The 21,704-nt window shown below is 41.2% G+C and overlaps 2 protein-coding genes across 5 annotated transcripts; both read left to right on the forward strand.

Annotated features, from left to right (window-relative positions):
• The first annotated feature begins 1,424 nt into the window (after positions 1-1,424).
• On the forward strand, positions 1,425-5,778 carry LOC133999665 (prostaglandin E2 receptor EP1 subtype-like). Its single transcript, XM_062438925.1, has 3 exons — positions 1,425-1,645; positions 2,457-3,355; positions 4,708-5,778. Exons 2-3 carry the CDS (start codon positions 2,504-2,506, stop codon positions 4,981-4,983), a joined length of 1,128 nt encoding a protein of 375 aa, XP_062294909.1. The 5' UTR covers positions 1,425-1,645; positions 2,457-2,503; the 3' UTR covers positions 4,984-5,778.
• A 1,735-nt stretch (positions 5,779-7,513) lies between these two features.
• Positions 7,514-21,505, forward strand: ilf3b (interleukin enhancer binding factor 3b). Of its 4 annotated transcripts, none has more exons than XM_062438747.1 (18): positions 7,514-7,592; positions 9,322-9,416; positions 10,204-10,427; positions 10,798-10,972; positions 11,185-11,332; positions 12,755-12,846; positions 14,015-14,110; positions 14,423-14,546; positions 14,643-14,740; positions 14,822-14,933; positions 15,044-15,157; positions 15,567-15,772; positions 15,877-16,053; positions 16,144-16,425; positions 16,545-16,677; positions 16,793-16,840; positions 18,455-18,874; positions 20,587-21,505. In XM_062438747.1, the coding sequence occupies exons 2-18, from the start codon at positions 9,414-9,416 to the stop codon at positions 20,715-20,717; spliced, it is 2,583 nt and encodes an 860-aa protein (XP_062294731.1). In that variant the 5' UTR covers positions 7,514-7,592; positions 9,322-9,413; the 3' UTR covers positions 20,718-21,505. The 4 variants fall into 4 exon arrangements, with proteins under 4 accessions (XP_062294731.1, XP_062294732.1, XP_062294733.1 ...); XM_062438748.1 differs by having other exon boundaries at positions 14,423-14,534; XM_062438749.1 differs by lacking the exons at positions 18,455-18,874; positions 20,587-21,505 and adding an exon at positions 17,459-18,337.
• Positions 21,506-21,704: the final 199 nt, after the last annotated feature.

Here is a 21,704-nt window from a genome sequence, read left to right on the forward strand (position 1 = left end):
TCTGCCCAGAATTCTACTTTAGTGTTCCTAATATTTTTGGAGTGGATAAAATATTAGGTACACCATTCAACATAATGCACTCCAGTACGTCATCACCGCCACCCACTACAACCTTAATGATAAACATAAAGGAGATTTATCACCTTTCGGACAATGTTGATAAAAGCTGAAAATCTATAAACGTCGTAAAAATAGAAGTTATGGCGAAGCTGTTGTATTAGATTGCGTTAGATAGCACAGGTGCACCTAATGAAGTGGCCGATGAGTGTATATGATATGTGTTCATGCAAATACATTCCGGGCTTACCTCACTGCACTACCAGTCAAAGACAGCATCTTTCAACACACAGCTGCAGTATGTGTGTGGACAAAGAGCCGTATTGTGTACATTTGCACTTCATTTTACAGCAAAGTCCTGACACTGTTTTGACATATGGTGAAAGGGATATAAGATGACCTCTATCTCTGGAGTAGATGTTTCAGGTATTTGCAAAGATATGCCTGACTGGTGATGACGGGAATCTGAGATGTTCCAGATTCTCTGTTTTTATCCTTTTATCCAGCAGGCTTAGTATTATGACACTGGTATTTTACATTTGTATACTCATCTGAAATGTGCAGTGTGCTTTTCCTTCCAAATTACCCCTCCCTTTAGGCGATGCCTGGAGCATTAAATCCTAATGTCCCCAGCAGCAGCAGCAGAAGCAGCAGCAGTCTGGCTGGCCTTTTGGAGAACTGGAAAATTATTTGCAGTCACAGCTGTAGCTTCAGACGGACAAAGATGTTTGTAGTGGTGGGAGCACAGCTGGTTTACATCGGTGAAAGCTGACCACGGGGCTATTGAGGTTGTTCTGAGGAAGCAGGCAGCAAGAGGGGGGTGTTTTACTTCTGCAGAATTAACAGAGGTTGTTTCAAAGAGGAGAAAAGCCTTGAGGACAGTAAAGCAAACATGAACTGCAGGTTCACGTTACTTCAGCCATCTTTTACCAAATCTAATCAGGTCTAAATCCAGCATACACTACTAATATATTCCATTTAAGCTGTTGTGATATAATCATTCTTATTTTAGTTAATAGCTTTATCACTCCATCACTTTAAATTCACATGCTCCTGAACCCGCAGGTACATCTGCACTTATATTCTAAATTCTGCAGGTTGTTGTTGTTACAGTCTTAATATATTAAAGCCTCTATGTCCCATAATTGCCCTGTGAGGTGGAGTCAGGGGTGAGGCAGTTTAAATATTCATAGTCTCCTCTGGGATCTTGTTGAGTGGCCCATTCACTCTGTCCGCTCCAGGCTGCTGCTGCTAGGAAATTGCTGGATTTCTCCAACTGAGACACCCAGAGGCGATGTGAGAGCGGTGCAGCTCCGGCATATAAAAGCAGCCAGCCGCAGCCAAGAGCCAGAGAGGACATGCTTGTGCAATGTTACAGTGAGGCTGCTTGTTCTGAGTGCAATCAGAGAAGAGTTTCTACACAGACTTAGTTTCATAATGTGGAAACACTTCAGGTGAAGGAGACTTCTTTCTCTGAGAGATATCGAGAACAACCGCTCAAACCTGGATTTATTTATTTTTGGTAGCTTCAGTTATGACTAATTGTCAAAATCAACTTAATCATCTCCATGGATTTCTTATTTCAAAGGTAGGACATGTTTCTTTTAATGTAAAGATGAATTCAAAGGACAAATGGCATGCACTGAGGATATCCTTCCAAGTTGTGTTTCTTTTTTCTTCTGTTAAAAATGCTTTCTTTTTTTTCTTCTTTTTTTTTTAAATTTGGGGCAACATTCAAAGTTTGGATTTATTGAGCCTATTGACAGTTAGAGGATATGCCAAATGATAACAAATATAAATACTTTAAGAGCTAAATAACTTTTCACAGAGCCAGAAATGAAGCACTCGCACATGAACTACAAAACTGTGATAGTTGGAAGGAAAACGGAGACTCCAGATGTGCACACAGAGGCTGTGTTTGGCAAGAGGAAGTTTTGTCTTAAAGTGTATCGTAAAATACGCAGATTTGTCTTTTCTACGTGTAAATAAATCTACAGTGTATTACAATAGGCTATATACTGAAGCAAAATGTAATGTATATCTTGAATTTTTATGTGTGACTTGAGTTGAATACAGTATTAAAGCAACTGTCACTGCTTCACGGTAACTGCGTTTTTTAGGAATGTGTGCAACAGTTTTCAGTGTCAACAAAAACTGTCAGAACTTGTTGAGACTGCTCGAGCTTCCTTGCACGAAAAGAAAATTGAAGATCTTAGCGCCTGAACCTCAGAGTGCTGAGAACTGATTCGTTGTGTTTTAAAGATGACTCACTTTGTCCTGAGGAGCTCTGGTTGTTCTTAAAAAACCGACAGTAATGAAACACCTTCTTTGAAGTTTTACCCCTATAAAACATTTGAAGCTTGTTATCTGATCCACTTTCTTTTTTTTCTTCCTCTAAGCACCTTTTCAGACAAAGGAACTGCAACAGGCCCTGAGCCCAGCAGTGATGCTGGCAATGCAGCACTACAACACTTCGGGCATTATCGCCTCCTTTCCCCTCTCTAACCAAACCACCATGGTGCAGGAGTCTGGGGTGAATGCTGTATCCCATGATGCCACCAATCAGTCCAATCCCACAGGCGCCGGCGCCGGCATCAGTATGACTCTGGGCATTCTATTCAATGTGGTGGCCCTCTTCATTCTCGCAAAGGCTTACAACCGTTTCCGTCGCCGCTCAAAGGCCACATTCCTGCTCTTTGCAAGCTCCCTGGTGGCTACTGACCTGGCTGGACATGTTATCCCCGGAGCCCTCGTGCTGAGCAGGTACTCAGACGGCATTGCTGATCCTGACCCCAGCAATCCTGATGCCTCTTGTCTGTTTCTGGGGAGTTGCATGGTGTTCTTTGGCCTGTGCCCACTCTTCCTAGGCTGTGGCATGGCTGCTGAGCGCTGCCTGGGCGTCACAAAGCCTCTGCTGCATGCTCGTCTGGTGACTACAGCACGGACAAAGATAGCACTAGCCCTGATCTGGCTACTGGCTTTATGCGTGGCCCTTCTACCCTTCTTCGGATTAGGTGCGTACACCCACCAATACCCGCGGACATGGTGCTTTATCAGGGTGATGGAAAAAACTCAAGCGACTGATTTGGCCTTTGTGATACTGTTCTCTGGACTGGCTTTGAGCTCTCTGGCCTCAGCCTTTGTGTGCAATACCATCAGTGGGATCACACTAGTGAGAGCCAGACTAAAGAAGAAGTCCAGCTCCCGACGCAGCTCGGCTAGGTCGCATGACACTGAGATGGTAGTCCAGCTGGTTGGCATCATGGTGACCTCCTGCATCTGCTGGAGCCCTCTGCTGGTGAGTTTGGAGTAGATCAAATTGTGGGGGGGGGGGGGGGGGGAAGTGTTGCATCCAAGGCCAAATGTCATCTAAGAGACATTTAATTACATTAATAAACATATTTTAACATAATTAAATATCATTATATGGATAGAGTATTTGACATGTATCTGATTTTTCAAATCACAGATCAGTGTAGAATGGGGAAAACTTCATACTTGGGGAATGGGGAATACTTAATCAAATTATCAGATTACTTTTAAGAACATATATATTTTAAATGTATATATATATGTGTCAATACACCACCATAAGTCTTTCAAAACAAAGAACTGACGGCTCACAACTTTTGCATCATGGAAAGCTGTTCAGAGAAACTGTAAACAGGAAATTTGAATGTCACAATCACTCTCACTGACTTAAGTAGTACTTTTATTTATGTTATTGCTGCTGTCTATTAGAAAATTATCTTATTTAGATTCACATTACTGAGCACTGACAGAGTGCTGTGTCATCGATAATATAAACACTGAGAAGAGTTTGTTTAGTTTATTTAACATTCCTGTTGACTTACAACAGTTGCATAACAAATTAATTTGTCTTATGCTGTCAAACAAAATTAAAACCCCCCGGAAATGCAGATTTTTATGGTTGGAAAAATCATCTTATTGCACAATGTCTGATTCTGAAAGTATCATAGACATATATTCTGTATCAGCTTGTTTCAGTTCATCATTGAAGCTAAGCTGATTTTAATAGCTGCACCATTCTTTTTTTTTTTGACATAATCTTGATGTGTATAATTTAAAGCACATTTCCGAAGATTTCTGACTGACATATTTGGTATTTTTTGGGATCTCCACCAGATAATAAAGTTATGTGGGTGGAAGCAATGTCTGGCTGCACAAAATGAGGTTGTAATGACGCACCGCCAGATCAGTGTGGTTGAAGGGACTGAACAATATCTCTGTTATCGTAAATCATAGATCTTTTTTTTTGCACAGAAAAGGAAACAAATAACACATTATGATTTTTTAATTTATTTATTAATTCAATTTAACGCCATTGCTCAGCAGACACACCAACTGAATGAATACATCGCAATTTGTTGGCATTATTTAGTCATACATTTTGAGCTAATAATAATGTCACACTGCAAAAGTATCCTAGATTCTTCAGGGTGTAAGTTTGAAAAGGATGTAACATGTCATTGTGAGTAAAGCATATTTGCAATAAAGTCTTAGCACAGCCAAAAAGCAAACATCATCATCATCATCATCATCACTGCTATCTATTTGTTTTTATTGTATTTATTTTAAATGCTACAGTGAGTCTAAATGAGCCTAAGCTTTTTCTCTGGTTGTTACTAGATCTTTGGACTGATGTCAGCAACACGGTCCTACAGGGAAACCCTGGGCGATGACATGGACACTTATAAGAGCCTGATGGTGACGGGGGTCAGGATGGCAACCTGTAACCAGATCCTGGACCCGTGGGTCTACATTCTACTGCGACGTGCCATCCTCAGGAAGATCTACCGCATCACTAAAAGGCAGGCCAGTTTCAAGACGAGCAAGTTCTACTCCGTCCGCTGGGATGTCAACTCCTTTCAGAGCTCAGAGAAGAACAGTGTTAAAAAGATTTAGGGGTCTTACAGAGGAAGACTGACAAAATGGCATCTATCAGTTTTCAAGGGTTTCTGTCACTTGACAGCAGGATCAGCACTGAGCCCAGGAGCCTATCGCCTGGATCAGACTTCAGTGTTAAAAGGTCCCAAATGAAACTTGGCTTGTGGGAAAGAGAGCCACCTTGGTTTATGTGTATGAATTATTATGTGTTGGGATCCCAAGTGGTTAAAAATAGTATCACAGGCTGATGATAACCTGTTGTTATGGTTGTTGTATGCATGAGCCAGTGTTACACCACAAACGGAAAAACACCCAACTCATTATGAACTGTTAACAGTGCTTGCAACATGGCCTGTATACAGGACACATTTGCAATGCAGTCTGTCCTCTATGAGAGCAGATGTACTGTAAGTTTTAAATATATGTATATTGGTTGGAGTATAATGTATTAACTTTTGCTGAAGAGAAGACTGAATCTAGTCTTAAAGCAAACATCTCACCACAAAAGTTTTGATCTGTTAACTTGATGTTCGTTTTGTTCTCTGACATAATGTAAAAGTCAATGACTTGTGTAAATGCTCGCATGAGAGAGCAAAAGAAAAGGCTGTGCTTTTACCTCAGCTTGAAGATGTGAAAATTATCCCTTGTGTGTCCGATGTAGCGCTGCGACATGAATGTGAATGTGTGTCTGTATTGTGTGTGTCTGTGAATGTATCTACAGTATTTTCCCCGAGTGTTTGGGGACTGAAGTGAAGCTATCTGTTGCAAAAAGCTAATTGAATGTGATATTGTCAAGAAAAAGGGAATGTAAGAGTACATAATAAATGGTTGCCAATTAATGTTTCATCTCATTCTTGCTTATAATTTGTGTCATATTTTACATCTTTTGTTGGATTTCCTATATTCCTATATATTTGGACTGAATGGTAAGGCAAGGCAATTTAATACAAAGCACATTTTATACACAGTGGCTGGTGCTTTACCAGGTGCATAAAATAAGTAGAATAAGATTAGAACAAACAAAAAAACCAAACAGCACATGCACAAACAGTATGTGTACAGGTAGGTTTAGATTAAAAGCAGTAGTTCACATTCTGGGAAATGCACTTTCTTGCTGGGAATTAGATGAAAGGATCAATACCACTCTAAAGTTTTTACGGCTGAGAGTGAAGATGTGCAATGATTTCCTATTTTCCATTGTGGACAATGCACCTCAATTTGACTTTATTTAGATAAATAGCTCATTCTGGCATATCCAGTTCCAGTCCCAAATTGTACCTCAATGGTACCTTCTCCATAAGAAATGGCATTTTGTCTTGTTTTGAAAAACCTAATAGCATGTACAGATTAAATATAAGGGTGACAAATATTGATCTTTTTGGAACTCCGACCTCGCTGACCTGCTTGGAAGTAAAACTGCCAATGGGGATTAAATGACTCCCATCTTTGACCTGAACCAGTGGATGGTAATAGAGGACGGGGGTCATTATATACACATACTAAAACAGACAATTTATTTGCGCATCAGCAAAGAAATTGCTTTAAAATAAAGCTACCACATTCTGTGAGCAACTCAATTTGTCAATACCAAGCGGTGCAATAAGTATGTCAGTGCCACTGTGGTTAAAATCTACAATGCCAATATTGCTGGGGGCCAAATACTACTACTAATAATAAACAACAACTAATGATAATTTTAATACTGTAAAAGATTAAAAAAAAAAAAGCTTAATGTAATATAATGATTCCTACAGTGTCACGGATCATGTAAGCAGTCAACATGATCAGCTAGGCAGGCCCAAAAGAATGTTGAAAGACTCCAGCCAGAGTCCAGCTGTTTTTTTTCTTTATTGGCATATAAAACAATTATGATTTTCTTCTTCCACAAAATGAACAAAATATGAAAATATTCATCTTGTAGTTTGCAGAAGAAAAGTGAAAAACCCAAACAGACTCTGAGGTAGGGAGAATTACACATCATACAAATATTTTAGAATAAAAAACAAAAAACAGATATTCAAATTGTTTACGGTTTGGATCAGAGAAAAATCGAATTGAATCAATGTACTGTTTGACCTCCCTTGTAAAACAAAAATAAACAAAAAATAAATTAAAAAAACCCTGTAAATTGAATGGTTAAAATATTTTTTTCCATCTGTTTATTTAAAGAAACCCTCACTGGCAGCATGTGGTAATAAAACAATAACATAAAACACTTGGCCATTATAATGCAATAAAGATAAGGCTAGCTTCCCTTTCATTGATTTAATTTGATTGATACATTTAACATGGTAGCAGGTCATAGAGTAAAAGTTATAATAAAAATCAATAAAATAAACAAATTATAATTTAATAATAAAATCAGATTGGATTATTGGAGCATAATAAAGGCAGCTAAACTTGTTAAAAGGTGGACCATTGAATTCACCATCATTACTAACCACGCCCCCTCCAGTACCCCCTCTTTTTTATTGGCTGAGATTGCAGTCGAATGCAACTTTCTGTCCAATGAGCATCGTCGTTTCTCACATCGTGGGCGTCTCCTCTCGTAGGACGGCTGCTGCTGTCCAGACCGGGAGCTAGTAGCGTGCAGCACAGCGCCGTCCAAAAGCAAAAACGACACCACGGTAAGAAAGAAACGTGTAATTTTACCCTTTAACGTACTCATAATGAAACATTAGGTGGATACTAAGCGCCAAGGAGACGGACGAAGCTCTTCGTTATATTCTAACTTTTATATAAGCGCTTGGGAAATGGCTCCATTCCGGCTTTGTTCGGCTAAGCTAACCCGCTAACTGTAGCTGAGCATTCAATGGGGTGTCAGTCTTGTCTCCTCGACCATTTTGGTGCCTGATAGGCAACACACTAATATCCTAATAGCACAAGACTTTCCTGTTGCATATTTGCACAACTGTTGAGTTCAACAGTTGTGCAAATATGATGGCGAGTTGATATTATGTCGTGTCGTGGTTTGCCGAGCATGTCGGCGCGTCGCAGGTTTAAACGACGGCTTTTTGTGGGGGTTGTTAGCTGGCTGCCGTCGACACTCAAGCTTTTGGATTGCATTAAAATGGCGTCTGTTTTTAAATTCTCCCCAGATGAAGATGTGGGGTTTTAGGTTTAACAAATGTCACATGCCACCTGTTATAGCAGTCCCGTCCTGTTGAAAGAATAGAGGAGTGTAACAGGTGTAACATTAGCTTGTAGGTCTTTGAATACAACAGCAGGTCACACTTCAGTAAGTCGATAACTAAAAAAAATAAACACACAGGTAATGCTTCTGGATTTGATTTAGCTATTACAAACAAGCTAGATTATGTCAGTAGTGCTCTGAATTATCTTAAAGGTCCTCTCCAGACAAGTACTATGACATACATAAATACTCTAATAAATAGTCTCCTCCTTCTCCATCATTAGAGAAAAAAATCAAGTATCTCCAAATATGCAAACATATTTCATTTCAAAAGTTTAACGACAGGACACAAGATGTCTCCTACTTCACCGTAAAATTCGTCTTTTCTCATTCTCAGTGTTTACTGTATACCCTGGATGCTTCAAGTTTCCACATCACACCTGTGTAAGTTGAATATTAAACCAGGATTAGCTTCCAAACTATCTGTGATGTCACAACTCATGGACGCCCCTTTAAAAACTGAATTTTAAATGAGCCCAAAGAGACTTTCCACTTTCAGGTTAATGTGAAAACAAACTCTGCACATGCATCATTCTGCACAGTGAAGTTCAAATATTAAACTGAAGGAACAAGAAGAAAAAAACACATTTTTAAGTGGAAGAGTGAGGAACTCTGAACTTTGCACCAGAGATGTCCTTCCTGCCTGTTCTACCCCACTATTTCATCCTGATCATATCACTTGGATGTGTTTAAACAGGAGCAATCACTCGAGGCAACACAGACGAGCAGTCAGTCATCCGTGAAGCTGATTGCGATGACCTCTACGCGGCATGCACTGCTTCCTAGTAGCGCTATTTTAAAATCATGCCTACACCCGCTAGAAATATGAACACATGAATCGACCTGTCTAGTTGAAATCTTGTTTATCAAAATGAACCATGTTTCTTTCTTTATAAATATGGCTGTGTTTTAGCCCCTGAGGCACGCGCTGTTGTGCCAACAATGCTCATCTGTTGCTACGGTTGGTGACTACTTTATCTCACTGAGAGATAAAAAGAGTGTTTCACCCTTATTCAATGTTATTTGCCTAAAGAATGCTGAGAAAGCACATTGCACATTCACAGACATTTCTTTAAATTAAGTATATGTGCTATTGATTTATCTTGTAGTTTTAGCTGTTATTTATTTTAATGTGTGCTTTTTTCTTTTCCCCTCCTTTGTAGAGACGGACTGCAACATCTGCTGCTGAAATACCTTTTTTTTTTACTACGGTCATTCACTGGATATAAGAGTCACTACAGTCTCTGGAGCAACAATGGTACATCAATTCTCAATTTTATTTGTAGTTATGCGTCTCGGTGTTACCAGTGTATATGTGTGTGACAGGCAGGCAGCCAAAGTGCAGGACACATTGGCCTTTTTGTATAAATAACACTGTTAACGGGGAAAATAAAGATGTCACATCTAATTGAAGTCACAGGACTGGTGCCAGTGTTTTGTCATCCCAGTCTGCTCCGGGGCTTTTAGGAACACATGCTGCAGCTTCCACATCACTGCCCTCCTCTAAAATTGGCTTCGACCGCCTGTACAGACACTCGGCTTGCTTTTCTAATCACTGGTGTTAGAAGCTTGGCCCGGATGCGAGACCTTGCTTATTCAGCATTTTTAATTAATCAAAAGCGAGGGATGGACAGAGAAAGTGGGATTGTCAGTAGATTTAAGTGGAACCGTTTTAATCTGGAGAAAAGCTGTCTTCAGGCTCACTAAAGAAGCAGGATTGATCAAATTAGTTAAATATTTGTTGTGAGTCAAATCTGGAACATTTTCCTGATATGTATCCAAGTAGCTCAGTATTCCTGCTTTGTGAGACAGTCCTCCAGTTGTCTAAATAGTAGAGATAAGTTGTTTAATTCTTGCAGTGCAGTGGGATGGGGTGTTAACACATTGTAAAAACTTGACGTCAAGTTTTGCTTTGCTCCACGGCAGAGTTAAAAACATCTCATTTTCTCTCATGTACTAATACCATAGTGTCATTATTTGTAGTGTGTTCAGAACCTCTCTGGTATTTCTTCTTTATTCACGATCTTGCTTCTTTTCACCTCCAGCCTCCCCCAATGCGCCACCGCTCCATGCGAGTCTTCATGAACGATGACCGCCATGTTATGGCCAAACACTCCGCTATCTACCCAACTCAGGAGGAGCTGGAGAGCGTACAGAACATGGTGTCCCACACAGAGCGGGCCCTCAAGGCCGTCTCTGACTGGCTAGATAAGCAGGAGAAAGGATGTACTAAGTCTGACTCAGACAGCACAGACACTGATAAAGAGAGGTGAGGAGATGTCAGGGATGCCATTCCTCATATTTAGTTAGTATAAAATTACATTTATACACACATGGTTTAGTGATAGGGGTCAGACTGGTGAATTTCTCTCTCATAGAACACAGCATTCGCTGACATGTTCATGGGCACACACCTAATAAACCTTTACTGTGGACATCCTGTGGATGTGAACCAGTGATAAAATCAACAACTTCTCTCATATCAAGAGCATCATGTACTTCTCATTCTTCAAGTAATCCATTCTCTCAGACTTACATCCAATAAAAAGTTAGAAATTAGACCATTACTCATTGTTAGTCCTTTTTAAATGCCTCTTCCTTTTGTCTTTCTTCATTGTATCTATTGTGTCTCTTTAAAGCGAGCACAAAGAACAGGCCACCCGTTCTCTGCGTGGCGTAATGAGGGTGGGCCTGGTTGCCAAGGGCCTGCTACTAAAGGGGGACCTGGACCTGGAGCTGGTGCTCCTCTGTAAGGACAAGCCTACCATCAGTCTGCTGAAGAAAGTGTCTGAAAACCTTGTTACGCAGCTCAAGGTGGGAACATAACTCTACTAATGAAGTGCACTGAATAATACACTATACGTTATTAAAGCTCAATTGACTGATTTTTTTAAGCTTGTATAAAAATTGGAATCTTTTTTTTTAATTATTTTTTTAGATAAGCACATCATTTAAAAGAAAAGATACATATATACGTGGGACAGTTTCCAGTTGACACATGATTAATGGTGATTTTGCTCTCACAGCCGGTCATGGAAGACAAGTATGTGGTTACCCAGAATATCCGTGAGGCCAGTATTGTAATCAAGAACACCAAGGAACCCCCTCTCACCCTCACCATCCACCTGACTTCCCCTTTGGTTCGTGAGGAGATGGAGAGGGCCACTACCGGAGGTAAGCTCCTTCACCAGGACCTGAGTTTTTTCTCCTACTCACTCCTCCAGCAGGGAGGCAAGGCAGGCAACCAGGCAAAGGCAACCAGGCAAGACAGATATTGTTTATTGGGCCTTCAATGGAGCTAGGGGACAAGACTGCACCGTCACATAATGAAACTGTGCTATGCTTATAGCTCTCTAGACACTCTCATAGTTCCATGTAATGTAATTGTACATTTTTGATGGCCCAATATACAGTATAGGGCAGGTAGCTTACTGACTGCTGAAGACATGGATTTCTCTCCCTCCCCCCATAATGATCAAGGTCACCAACGAAATGAAGGCTTACTGAGAATTTAACCAAATACAAAAAGAGAGACCACTTTGTTTGCATGTGTTTTTATCATTGATGATGAACGGTTTGCATTGCAGCAAAAATGAGTAGCACAATGTGTAGTGAAACTGTCCTTTGGTTGTTAGACCCAGCAGTGGGCTTCTGACTGTCTCTGATGTTCCTTTAGCAGGGAAAGTGTGAGGTTACAGATAACGACAAGGGACACTTGGATTCTGCATGTGGGTCCAGCCACTCTCAAAATCCAGGGGATCATCCCCAGTTGATACATAGTAATAGATGAAGGCCCCTAACTATGTATACGTATATAAATATATTTATTGTTATGTATAAACATATATTTATATATAAATAAATATATTCTATATAAAGCTTAATTGTAAGTTAGCTATAACAGCTCTGGGAGGATTTGAGCAGGTGTTGAACCTTGACCTTATCTGTAGCCCCGTGCTCACAGTGATGCCCAGTTTGGGTCTGTTTGTTTTTAAAGCCATCAGTTTTGCTGCAGTGTGGACCTGTTTTGATACCCACCTTTTGTGCATCTGATAACTTCTACTTGTGGTTCCAATTCTGATTCTCTCTGTCAAGCCTTCTAGTTTGTCAATTTTTAGGGACGCTGGACCTTTGACCAACTGGCCGCTCTCTGTCTCGGAAGGGGCAAAGTGCAGTGTACCCAGTATAAGGGGCAAAGGGGAGGGGCTCTACCTCCTGTTAACACCACAAAGGAAAGCACTGAAACTGAAGCATCCATGGAGATACAACCTCCCATTTGATGCAACCAATTATCCCTTTAATAAATGCACATTTTTAAAAATCTTTTTAGATTTTTTTTTTTACTAAGTCAAGTAATAACCCACTTCCCAATACTGTCGCTCCAGTGGGTTTTAAGTATAAATATTATGTGCCCGGTCGTGCAAAAAACATTAACTGGGAGGTTGAGAGCGTTTGGTGGCTCTCCAATGGAGGCGTCCCCCTCCCCTTTCCCCTCCTGCCTGTGGTTTGGGAAGGCTGCCTGTGTTCCCCCTGGCCGGCTGACAGAACTCCCCTTGGTCAAACTGTACCTTGTCTTCTTATTCCACCTGCCAATAGAAACGCTTTCAGTCAACGATCCCCCGGATGTTCTGGACAGGCAGAAATGCCTAACTGCCTTGGCGTCTCTCCGCCACGCTAAGTGGTTCCAGGTTTGGATCTTGTCTTTTTTGTCTCTAATCCAGAAGTAGTTTTGAGTTTGGTTTTTATGCTTTTATGTTCTTTTGTCTTTTATTTGGGCGTTCCATGTGTTTTTTTGTTTTGTTCTTTTCTTTGATTTACTCTTTTTGAAGTGTATTTTCCTGTAGTACAAATCGATGATCTGAATGTTTGTTTCTTAGGAAACCTTTGTCATTACACTGTTGTAGTCTTGCTTTGCTCACTTAACAGACTTTTAATGCAGTGCCATTCCTTTTTAAAAGAAGTCAACTTCTGCTTTTTTAGTCCCTGAATTCATTAGTCTCATTGAGGTTAACAACTGCTTGACTCAAATTAGTAGAGAAAAAAAATCTGGGACTAATACACCATGTATCCAGGTGCAATATTTCTATAATGTCAGTGTTGGTGTGAGTGAGTTGTTATTTTCACATTGAAGCAAGCTACTCGTAGAGCACTTTTTGCCGACCCATTTCGTAGTTTTGAAGAGAAATGTTTTTTTGTTTTTTGCAGTGAACCGTGTTGATAATAAGTCATCATAGTATTGTGGCTTGTTTCATCTTTTGGCTTTACACACTATAACAATCAGTGCTCCATCTCTGCAGCTTGTTTTTGTAGAGACTCTGTGGCCTCAACTTTTTCTGCTCTCTGGCTATTTCTGTTACTCTGTGTGCCACGAAATCATCAGGAATATTGCACCTTGAGTAGTATTTTTATTTTTTGTTTTTTTATTACTGTCACTGACTTAACTTTTTTAATCACAGCACATGTAAGCTCACCTTTTACAAAAAAATAGTGCACTTGATTCTTTCACATCAAAGCTGGTGTTAAGTTTGAGGTGGATTTATTTGCACTTTCCTGATCGTAATGTTTTATGTCTGATAACTCTTACCATCAATCATGTTGGCAATTGACTTACAGCCATGAATGTGAATGATAATTATTAGAAGTGATCAAACACTATTCTCTCATTCAGTATCTTCTATTTCCATAATGACAAAGCTAAGCTGTTATAGTCTGTGTGGCTTCATGTTTTATTTATTTTCACATATTTTGGATGTTTTTATCTTGCTTTACGCCAGCGCACTCTTCTTCTTTGACTTAAGGCTACTTGTCCTCCTCGTGCCCCTCCCTCCCCCCCTTCCCCCCTGCTTGTGTCCCCAGGCTAGAGCCAACGGGCTACGCTCCTGCGTCATCGTCATCCGTATCCTAAGGGACCTGTGTGCCCGCGTCCCCACATGGTCTCCGCTTCGTGGCTGGGTGAGTGATTAGTTTAGAATGTAAATGTGAATCTAAATATGATACGACACATGTACTTTATTCACTCTTTCACCACTTCAGACACAGGTTATACAAAATATGAACAACAGGCTATGTAGCGGAATATTCCTTTTGTTAAAGATTTTGTCTGCTCGGATACAAAATGACAAGGCGCCGCCATCGTGGTCGTTGATTTGCTGAGATACAATCTAAGGCAGTGAACTCAAAATCAAGTTTAAAAATAGCATCCCTGAACAAAGAGTCTCCTCTCTCTCTTTCTCTCTCCTTCTTTCTCTCTCTCCTGCTGTGTAGCCACTGGAGCTGATCTGTGAGAAAGCCATCGGCACAGGGAACCGGCCCATGGGGGCAGGAGAAGCTCTGCGCAGAGTTTTAGAGTGTCTGGCTTCAGGAATCCTGATGGCAGGTACGGACGCATGTATGTACAGTCTCTTCCTTTATATCATTTTAGATGTTCAGCTCATTCTCTGTGTTTCTAAAGCTGATCCCTAACTGTCATTTCCTCATGTTGTAGATGCTGCTGGAATCTCTGATCCATGTGAGAAGGAGTCAACAGATGCTATTGGTCACTTGGACCAGCAGCAGAGGGAAGATATCACAGCCAGTGCACAAGTGAGTTTAAAGAGAGATTAAAATGTGTGTTTTCACACTTTAGTAAATGTAAAATTCACACTGTGCCTCTTGTATCTCCAGCATGCCTTAAGGCTGTCAGCTTTTGGACAGCTTCACAAAGTGCTTGGTATGGACCCTCTTCCCTCTAAGATGCCCAAGAAACCTCGCAGCGAGACTCCAATTGATTACACAGGTAAACCGGGCAACCTCAGAGTAAAGACTTTGTTTATGGTGTATAGATGCAATGCATTATGGTGCCTTGTATGTTGTTGTGACTCCATTTCGTGTCCCCCTGTGATTCAGTACAAATCCCACCCAGTACAGCGTATGCCCCACCAATGAAAAGGCCCATCGAGGAGGAGGAGGGAATCGATGACAAGAGTCCCAATAAGAAAAAGAAAAAGCTGCAGAAGAAATGTAAGTGCTCTTTTGGCTCGTGCATTTGTTGGTTTTTCAAGTGAATCTGACTTAAACCTCAAGTTTATGTTTCAACCATTCCCACATCAAAAACAGATTTATTTGTTGTGTTGAAATGATTCATCTGTCAATTAAATATTTTGATAAATCGATTTATCACTGTAAATTGAATATCTTTTGGGTTTGGACTTTTGTTTGAGTAAAATAAGCAATTTGAAAATCACCTCTCAGAACTTGTAATTTTTCTATTTCTTTGCACTACATAGACAAAACAACTGATTAAAAAATATTTAATAGATAATGAAAATAATGATAATTTGAATCTCTTTTAAGTTTGTTTCTTTCTGTATGTCATACTGTTATTGTTGTTGTTGGTTGTATAATTTCTGTATTCTCTTATGTCTACCAGCTCCAGAAGAGAAGGCTGAGCCTCCCCAGTCTATGAACGCCTTGATGAGGCTCAATCAGCTGAAGCCGGGTCTTCAGTACAAGTTGATATCCCAGACTGGCCCAGTTCATGTTCCCGTCTTTACTATGGCTGTAGACGTTGATGGAAAAACATTTGAGGCTTCCGGTCCATCAAAACGCACTGCCAAGCTACATGTAGCTGTAAAGGTGAGTAGTTTTTATAATATTATGTTTTAATGTTGCCTCAAATCCAACAGTTTTTTTGGTGACATTTCCTTTTCTTTCTTTCCTTTTTCCAACCACAACTGCAGGTCCTCCAGGACATGGGTCTGCCCACAGGAGTGGAACTAAAGACTGCTGAACCGGTAAAATCGGAGGAAGCAGTCGCAGCTACCACTGTGGAAGAATTGAGGCCAGCAGTAACGCCCATTGAAATGACTCCTGCCACCACAGGAACAGCCAATGCAGACAGCACTGATGCTGCAGAGGTACAAAGCTTCTCCCCCGTGTGTCAGCAAGCGACAATTACGTGCATGAAACTGCCCCGCAGAATGCTCTAATCTCCCATTTCCTCTCAGGCTGCTCGCCAGCAGGGACCAATCCTCACGAAACACGGCAAAAACCCAGTGATGGAGCTGAACGAGAAGCGCCGCGGCCTGAAGTACGAACTCATCTCCGAGACCGGCGGCAGCCACGACAAGCGCTTCGTCATGGAGGTGGAGATTGACGGGCAGAAGTTCCAGGGGACCGGATCCAACAAGAAAGTGGCCAAGGCTTACGCTGCCCTGGCTGCTTTGGAGCGACTCTTCCCTGAGGGCGCCGTGGCTGAGGCTGCTAAGAAAAAAAAGGGACCACCCATGGTGAGTATCCAGTGAGAAATCTTATCTCCAGGGTGGTTTTGTTTTTGTTTTCAGCCCAGGCTCAAATCTGGGTCCAATAATGCGAATTTACATGATGATGATAAATGATTCCTCTCCAGCACACCCCAGGCTTCGGCATGATGGGAGCCTCTGGAGTCGGAGACGCAGCTACACCCAGGGGCAGAGGGAGAGGAGGGCGAAGTCGTGGAAGGGGCAGAGGGTTCAATAATGGTGGAGGCTATGGCCAAGGAGGTAAAAAAACCAACAACTTTTACTGTAGCGGATTCACTATGTGCTGGTAGAAACATTAGTAGATATGATTTTCATGTTGTCAACTCAACATATTAAACTTGTGTTATCCACACAGGTGGCTTCGGAACATATGGTTACGGGAACAGCGCTAACTCCGGATACAGTGAGTATTCTTATCACCCTTTATAACCCTGCTTTGATTGGATGTGTGCTCCTTTTCTGGGCTGCAGTCAGGCTTTCATTTACCATGTGAGATATCCAAGCCAGAGTGTCAGCGTAGATGTTCTTTTGTTCTGCTCGGGCACAATTGTGCATCTGGACAGGACTCTGGAAAAAAAAATCACAAAAAACCTGTTTCCACTTCTGTGTTATAACAACCTGATCAGGACCTGTTTATAGATAACTTCACTCCAGAATCCAGCAGACAAGACCAGATAATAATGACAGATGTTGGGATGTTCCCAGTTCAATGATTTTAAATTTCTCTGCTTTAAGCCACAGGATTGAATCTCTTTTTGACAACCCCCCCCCCCACCCTTATGAGAACCCCTTTCTTCCTTCTGGCAGCCTGTTCTGAGGACTGACCTACCTGAGCGTGACAGGAGCAGAGAAATCTAAAAAATAAAATAAAAATACCCAACAACTCAGTTTGAACGCAATCTGACCAAATGAGTCATTCAGCTGCCGCTTTTATGGCAGGAAAAAAAAAATCCAAAGAAACAAATCTAATTTTTATTTTTATTTTTTTTCCCCCCCTTCTCTGCCCTGTCTCACTCTTTAGGTGACTTTGTCTCAGACTGCTATGGCTACCACGAGTTTGCAACATAGACCTTCCCTCAGTCTTACAAAATAAAAAATAAAAAACACAACACAATCCCATAGAGAGGATGGTAAAGGACAAAAATACTCAGTAGTGTTCCAGCAGCATCACAAACTCCCTTCGCCACCAAGCCCGCAACCCTGGGAAAAAAGCGACAGCAACCCCTCCAATCCACTTGTCATGTCCTGAACACCTCGGGGGAGACGATCTGCCACTGCATGCACGTAGCCATACGTCATCTTCTGTTCTGTCGACTTGCCGTGGACGTACCCGAACATCTGGACCTCCCCAAACTGCAGGGCTGATTTATTGTAGATGGCCTCCATTTGTTGGACCGGGGACGAGGGGGCTTTGTTTGTTTTCATTTGGATCATGATTAAGTGAAAGCCTCTGGGAGCTGGACAACAAAATGCCTTTCGGATATTGTCAAGACCGCAACAGCCTGGTTTCTCTCTCTGTCTCCATACTGTTTACATAGATGAGAATACTGAATATTTTTTATTTCCTTATAATGCCTTTTCTGTCACTTCCAATCATGATTAAAGCTGTTTTCTTCTTTTTTTTAATGTTTTTTTTTGTTTAGCTTTTTGAAAACTGGCCACATTGTTGATGTAAAAACCTGCTGTTTGTGTGTCTTATCAGCAACAATGTTATGTCGTGGCTACACTGAATGCATGATGCTCTTACCTTGGCAGCGTTTAGTAGTCGCAGTATCCCATCTGTAACAGCAGTAGGCATTGATGAAGTGAGGCTGTCTGCACCAAGTTTGCACACAGACTCTAGTTGTTTTTATATGTTTTGGTTTGTTTTTTTTTAAATAAATGTCCATTCATTACTGTATTTTACAGGGTCTGATTCCATTTCTGGGTGCATGATATGAAAGTATTTCACAGAGTCGATATACAATGACGTCATGCTGTGCCTGTTTTAAGACTGTGCCATGCTGTTATTTCCTAGATTACTACAACAATGGTGGCACAAACGGAGGAGCCGGGGGTTCAAGCAGCCCATCAGGTGGCCCTCCAGCCAGCACATCACCAGGATCAGCACAGGGTTCCTACGGCACATACTACCAGAATGACGGAACCTACACTGCCACTTCTGCTGCAAAACCCCACAAAAAGAAACCCCCCATGCACAAAGGAACCAAGTCACCTTTTCCAGGTCCTCCAGGTGTAAGCGGTGCATCCGCAGGAGGCTACCAGCCCACCAGCCCCACAGGGCAGGGCCCTTATAACCAGTATGGCCAGGGCTATGGGCAGGGAAAGAAGAGTTTCCACCAGAACCAGGGGGGCACAGGTGGATACTCGTACAGCACCGCCTACCCGAGCCAGGTGACGGGGGGTGCTGGGGGTAGCCAAGACTACAGTTATGAAGGTGAGTTGAGATAGTCAGTTCTTTGATTCAGAACAGGATTTTACATCAGAAATCCACCATGACAAAAACCAGCTTGTCTGTTCTAACAAGAAAACATCAGGTTTTTAACATGATCCTTATTTATTACACGATTTTTCCTGTAATGGGAATTTAACTTGTAAATATTTATTTATACTCCCTATGCAGTATATACAGTATACATATAGTTTTAACTTGGATAACTTCTGTAAAGTTGAAGAAGTAAACTGTTTTGACTTTTTACTTCTCAGTAAGGCTTTCACATGATTGGCCCTTTACATCTTGATTCCACGGCTGCTTCGCGTTTGGCCGTTTTGCTCAGGCGTTGTCAGGGAGAAGAGTGTCGCCCCTCTATCTGGATAGAGGAGGAATCCAGGGCCGTCATGGCAGCAGCGATGTCATACAATCTTGTAATTTTCCACTTCCAAAATGAGCCTCTCGTCCACAGTGACGAATATCATCTGACCAGTTGACTTCTGGCCTGGTGCAACCGGTTATAACGTAATGTTGATGTAGTGATTTAATATACGTGGGGGAGTCTGCACAGGGTGTTTGATTTGGAAAATGGACACAGGAACGGCACAGAGCATCTGGTCAGACTTCCTGCCCGGCTCGATCTGCTCTGCGCAGCTTGACACGGCTTCCATCAAAAGTTAAGACAAGAATTAAGAAAATAGACTAAAATAGAGTGTTGAACAGTGCGGAGAACTGCTTCTGAAATGCGCTGCGGTGCTTCTGGCGTGATCACAAGGATTTACTGGAGTGGCTGCGATCAGTTTGGCGGAGCCAGAACGCAACGCAGGCACACCCGGTGGGATCAAGATGTGAGGCATGAAAGACAATGAAGCGTTAGAGAAAGTCCTGCACGTACAGGGGAGTTCAACAATAGAAACACAGGCAAAGTGGAAAAATGAGACTTGGGGCCCCTCAGATTTCCTCATGAGACATATGATACTTTCCATACAGCCTCAACACGACTTCTTTTGTGTGTGAGCTTAACTACCATTCTGGGGTTGAGATATCGGGAATAAAATGGACATTCTTAGCTGAGCTCATTGTCTATGAGTCTGCACAGTCTGATTGTTCCTCTCATGCATGAAGTAGTATCAAGTAAAACAAAAGTTACCATAGAGTTAAGTGTCTTTTTTGTTGAAGCGCACATCATAATGACATACTGACCTACCTATAAATACTTTTTTCCAGGTATGACATTTTCCTCATATCAGAAAAGCATCAATAGAAAGATACAAAACTATACTTGTGGAAAAAGGAACACCCAAACAGTGTTGGGTCGGGGTGGAGGGATGTCTGTGGCGGCATTTAAAGAGATTGACACACACATTGAAACATTAACGGTCTACATAACTACAGTATGTGGTTAGGAAGGATAGCTGGCGGGGACACTAATGAGAAAAATGTGAAATGAATCTGCATTTAATGATATGTTAATGAGATCTTTTTTGTGTCATAATGAGAGTTTTGTGATCAAACTAGTGTTCTTATTGAAACTGAATGATTCGGTATGTAGTCATAAAAGTAGATCATTGTAACTTGAAACATATGTGAATGTGAACACTTTAACATAAAGAACAAACATATTAAATGCAATAAATGTATGAATCATTTGAGAAATATATGTTAAGAGTCATCTACATCTTTAAATGTGTTTAACTGTCACTACGCTTTCCTCGTAGGTTTCAACAACCAGTCCAATTACAACTCACAGGGAGCAGGAGGAGACAACCAGGGCTTTGGCACCAACCACTCTCAGTACCACAACCCAGTGGGCTACGGCAGGGGGGATGGCAATTACCAGTACAGATAGACTAATCCTTCCCGTCTGTGAATCATCGGCACCAAGCACCACCACCCCTCCCCTCCACCCCCATCGTCAGTGTCTCAAGCCTTCTCCAAAGAAAGCGATCGACGGCTCGCCTGTGCTCTCTTGTCTTTCTCCATGTTTGCTGTTTTATGTGCATTTTTTTTGGTTTCTGTGTAGCACATATGGGCAAAAAAAAAAAAAAAAAAGATGTCAGAGCTGAGTCATGGCTGAAATTTAGTGGTGTGTTCAAGTGGTCTGGTCAGTGCTCGGTCTTGTGTTTTTAGGTTTTTCTCATTTTTTAAATTTTTTAAAAAGTTTTTTGAATCTATGCTACCAGTCCTCATCACTGATGCTACAGATTACTCACTCTGACTTGGTTTCCTTCTTTATAGAGTGTCGTGTGGCGACAGCAGGTTGTTGGGTTTTTTTCCCCCCTCCCTCATGTGTAACTAGTCAAATGTTGTAGTTTAAAACTACAAAGGCTCTTGTATTTTTGTAACATTTCAATAGACTCTATTAGCTCGTTCTTTTCATCATTGCGTGTAACTTTGGCTTCTTTTGTAATTTACCTAATGTGAGTTATTTTAATAAAATCTTTTTGGAGGTTACTGGAAAACACAATGTGATGTTGAAATCCACGTTTCAGCTCAATGTAATTTTTTGATTGGGTAAGATGTGTTTCTGTTCATGTATAAATAACTGTGTGTGTTTGTATTAATACATTTTTAGTTTGAAAAGAGGTCTTTAGTTATTTATACTCCAAATATCAAAGTAGATATAACGTGGGTTTTTGACACTGAGCAGAGAAATGCTTTAATGTCCAAAAATGATCAAAATGAATAAATATGTTGAATATTTTGTAGGTTTTAAGTATTTGCCCCATTTAATGTGACTCCTTATTCATGATGTGTCAATTTGTCCAGTAGACATCCAGTGTGTTGTCATGGGGGCTTCATTGATTGCAGTATAAATACAGCTGTATCTGGAAAC

Source organism: Scomber scombrus, chromosome 18, assembly GCF_963691925.1.
Source record: "Scomber scombrus chromosome 18, fScoSco1.1, whole genome shotgun sequence".
In the NCBI taxonomy this organism is placed as follows: Eukaryota; Metazoa; Chordata; class Actinopteri; order Scombriformes; family Scombridae; genus Scomber; species Scomber scombrus.

Excerpts from the sequence above, each read along its gene's own strand:
- ilf3b (XM_062438747.1), top strand. Across the intron at positions 11,333-12,754 it reads GGAGAGGGCCACTACCGGAG|AAACGCTTTCAGTCAACGAT; the intron begins GTAAGCTCCTTC and ends ACCTGCCAATAG. Across the intron at positions 16,678-16,792 it reads TGGAGGCTATGGCCAAGGAG|GTGGCTTCGGAACATATGGT; the intron begins GTAAAAAAACCA and ends TTATCCACACAG.
- LOC133999665 (XM_062438925.1), top strand. The coding sequence starts at position 2,504 with ATGCTGGCAATGCAGCACTACAACACTTCGGGCATTATCGCCTCCTTT. Across the intron at positions 3,356-4,707 it reads TCTGCTGGAGCCCTCTGCTG|ATCTTTGGACTGATGTCAGC; the intron begins GTGAGTTTGGAG and ends GGTTGTTACTAG.